Source organism: Eurypyga helias, unplaced genomic scaffold (genome assembly GCF_000690775.1).
Source record: "Eurypyga helias isolate BGI_N326 unplaced genomic scaffold, ASM69077v1 scaffold25255, whole genome shotgun sequence".
NCBI lineage: Eukaryota > Metazoa > Chordata > Aves > Eurypygiformes > Eurypygidae > Eurypyga > Eurypyga helias.
This window is the reverse complement of record NW_010252858.1, coordinates 1-2,007: the sequence shown is the minus strand read 5'-3', so window position 1 is coordinate 2,007 and position 2,007 is coordinate 1. Positions and strand designations below refer to the sequence as shown.

General features: G+C 54.5%; 1 protein-coding gene across 1 annotated transcript in view; it reads left to right on the top strand.

Annotated features, from left to right (window-relative positions):
- The window catches only part of PPFIBP1 (PTPRF interacting protein, binding protein 1 (liprin beta 1)), a gene marked incomplete at its 5' end in the record, with an annotated part of 15,103 nt that extends 14,274 nt beyond the window's left edge, over nucleotides 1-829 (top strand). Inside the window, one exon of the mRNA XM_010152493.1 lies at nucleotides 477-829. Within this exon, the coding sequence (XP_010150795.1) occupies nucleotides 477-563 (87 nt within the window). The remainder of the gene's footprint in view (nucleotides 1-476) is intronic.
- Between the last annotated feature and the right edge of the window lie 1,178 nt (nucleotides 830-2,007).

The following is a 2,007-nucleotide window of genomic DNA, read 5'->3' as shown; positions in this document are numbered from 1 at the left end:
CCCTTGGGCGGGCGGGTTGCCGCCCGGGGGTCGTGGGTTTTGCTTGGAGGGACCCCAGCCCCAGCCTGTGTCACCCCGGCCATTTGGGCCAGCGGAAAGGGGACGGAGCCACAAGCGGGTCAGGGGCTGGCAGAGGTGAAAAGTGCCTTCAGCGGACCCAAGGGGCGGCTGGCAGGGCTGGTGGCGGTGTTGGCGGCCGGGCACAGGGCTTGGACGGTCCTGGGGCTTCATTTTAGTTGTGTGGGGCCTGAGCCTTGACTTGGAGAGGGTGGGGAAGCACTGGGACAGGTTGCCCAGAGAAGCTGTGGATGCCCCATCCCTGGAAGTGTCCAAGGCCAGGCTGGATGAGGCTTGGAGCAACCTGGTCTAGTGGAAGGTGTCCCTGCCCATGGCAGGGGGGTTGGAACGGGATGATCTTTAAGGTCCCTTCCAACCCAAACCATTCCATGATTCCCTGATTCTCCTTTCCTTTCTAGCACATGCTGAAAGAAGATGAGATGTTTAAGGACTTTGCGACTCGCTCTCCCAGCACCAGTATCACAGACGAGGACTCCAACGTCTGACAGTAACCACCAGGCACCGCCCAAGGCTCGCTTTCCTGCGCGCGAGGAGCGCCGCCGGCACACCTGACGGGCAGCCGATCATGTACATCACCTTGCTCTTGCTTCTGTTCGTGAGAAGTAATACTGGGGGGCGGAGAATTTAAAGAAGAAGGAGAGGGGGAGGGGAAAAAAAAGGTGCCTACTCTAAAGTTGCCATAAGAAACACCCAGACACTGGTGAATGGTAATTGTTTTTACTATATTTAATGTACAAACGGGTGAGGTGTTTGAGTGTTGCCGTTAAATTTACCGTGGTATTATAGTGCTCCTTTTGCTTAGTCACGGCCTCGGGTCACCCTTTATGCTGTTTCAGACTAACAGCAGGTGTTAGGTGGAAGTATTGCGTCTGTGGATCTCGTGCATCAGCTTTCTCTAGGCTTGCAGCTGAAAAAAGGATGTTACTGCTCTTTTTCAAGTCCGTTTGTCCAGCACAAATACCGATCCTGCCCTTCCTACAGCACCCGGTGTGGGATTTTCGTCACCCGTGCCCGGCGTGAACTCCCCGGTAGCGCTTGGCTGTTGCTCTTATTTTTATACTGTTTTATAAAAAAGAAAAAAAAAAAGGTTAAAAAAGAAGTATGTGGCGTCCGTGTGAAAGCAAGAATTTACGTTTGCAGAGACAGCGGGATGGGAAGTGTGAGGTGTGTGGGGGAGAGGGTTGTAAAAAGCTTACGCCAGTTTGCGTACCAGCTGGTTACTGGAAAAGGCAGGCTGACCTTCGGAACTGTTTGCTTCCGTTGCTTTTATTCCGAGTGCGGTTTAAGGCTCTTCCGTTTGGGGTGAAACCCCGACAAAGCACGTTTCTCTTGGCAGTGCCTCGTACGGCCGCTGCGCCTGTTCGAATGTCACCTTTTTCCTGTTCCCGGCATTCCGACGGGGGGGCTATCCCTCTGCGACTGACATTCCCGTACCCTTGGGAGTACTCCCGGCGTATGGGAGGGACATTGCTGTGCCGTGACCGGCGTCGAGGTGGTGTAGTTGCCAAAAAATAAATAAAGGTATATAGAGAAATGTATAGGAAATATATTATTTCATAATATTAAACCAAAGGGGGGCACTTTCCCTCCAAAATTCAGATACCGGCCACGTTGCTCATCATTTTACCTCCTCAAAGCTCAGCTCCTCTGCTCCCCGGGATCGTCAGGTTTTAAAAACCCCAACTCGCCAGCGGAAACCTTTCGTCAGCCTTTCGGTACCGCCAGCCGGCCCGGCCGAAAGCAGACGGAACCGCGTTAACGCCTTCCCATCGCCCTCCTGGCGGGAGGTTTCCGACGCGTGGCTGGCGTGGGGCAAGGGCTGTCGGGTTCGCGCGGGGAGTTGGTGGTGTTTAAGGCTGGTGGTGCCTAGGAAAAGGAAGAAGGGGCTTCCAGGGAGCTCCCGTCGGACGCTGGGGTAGGCTGGAGGTG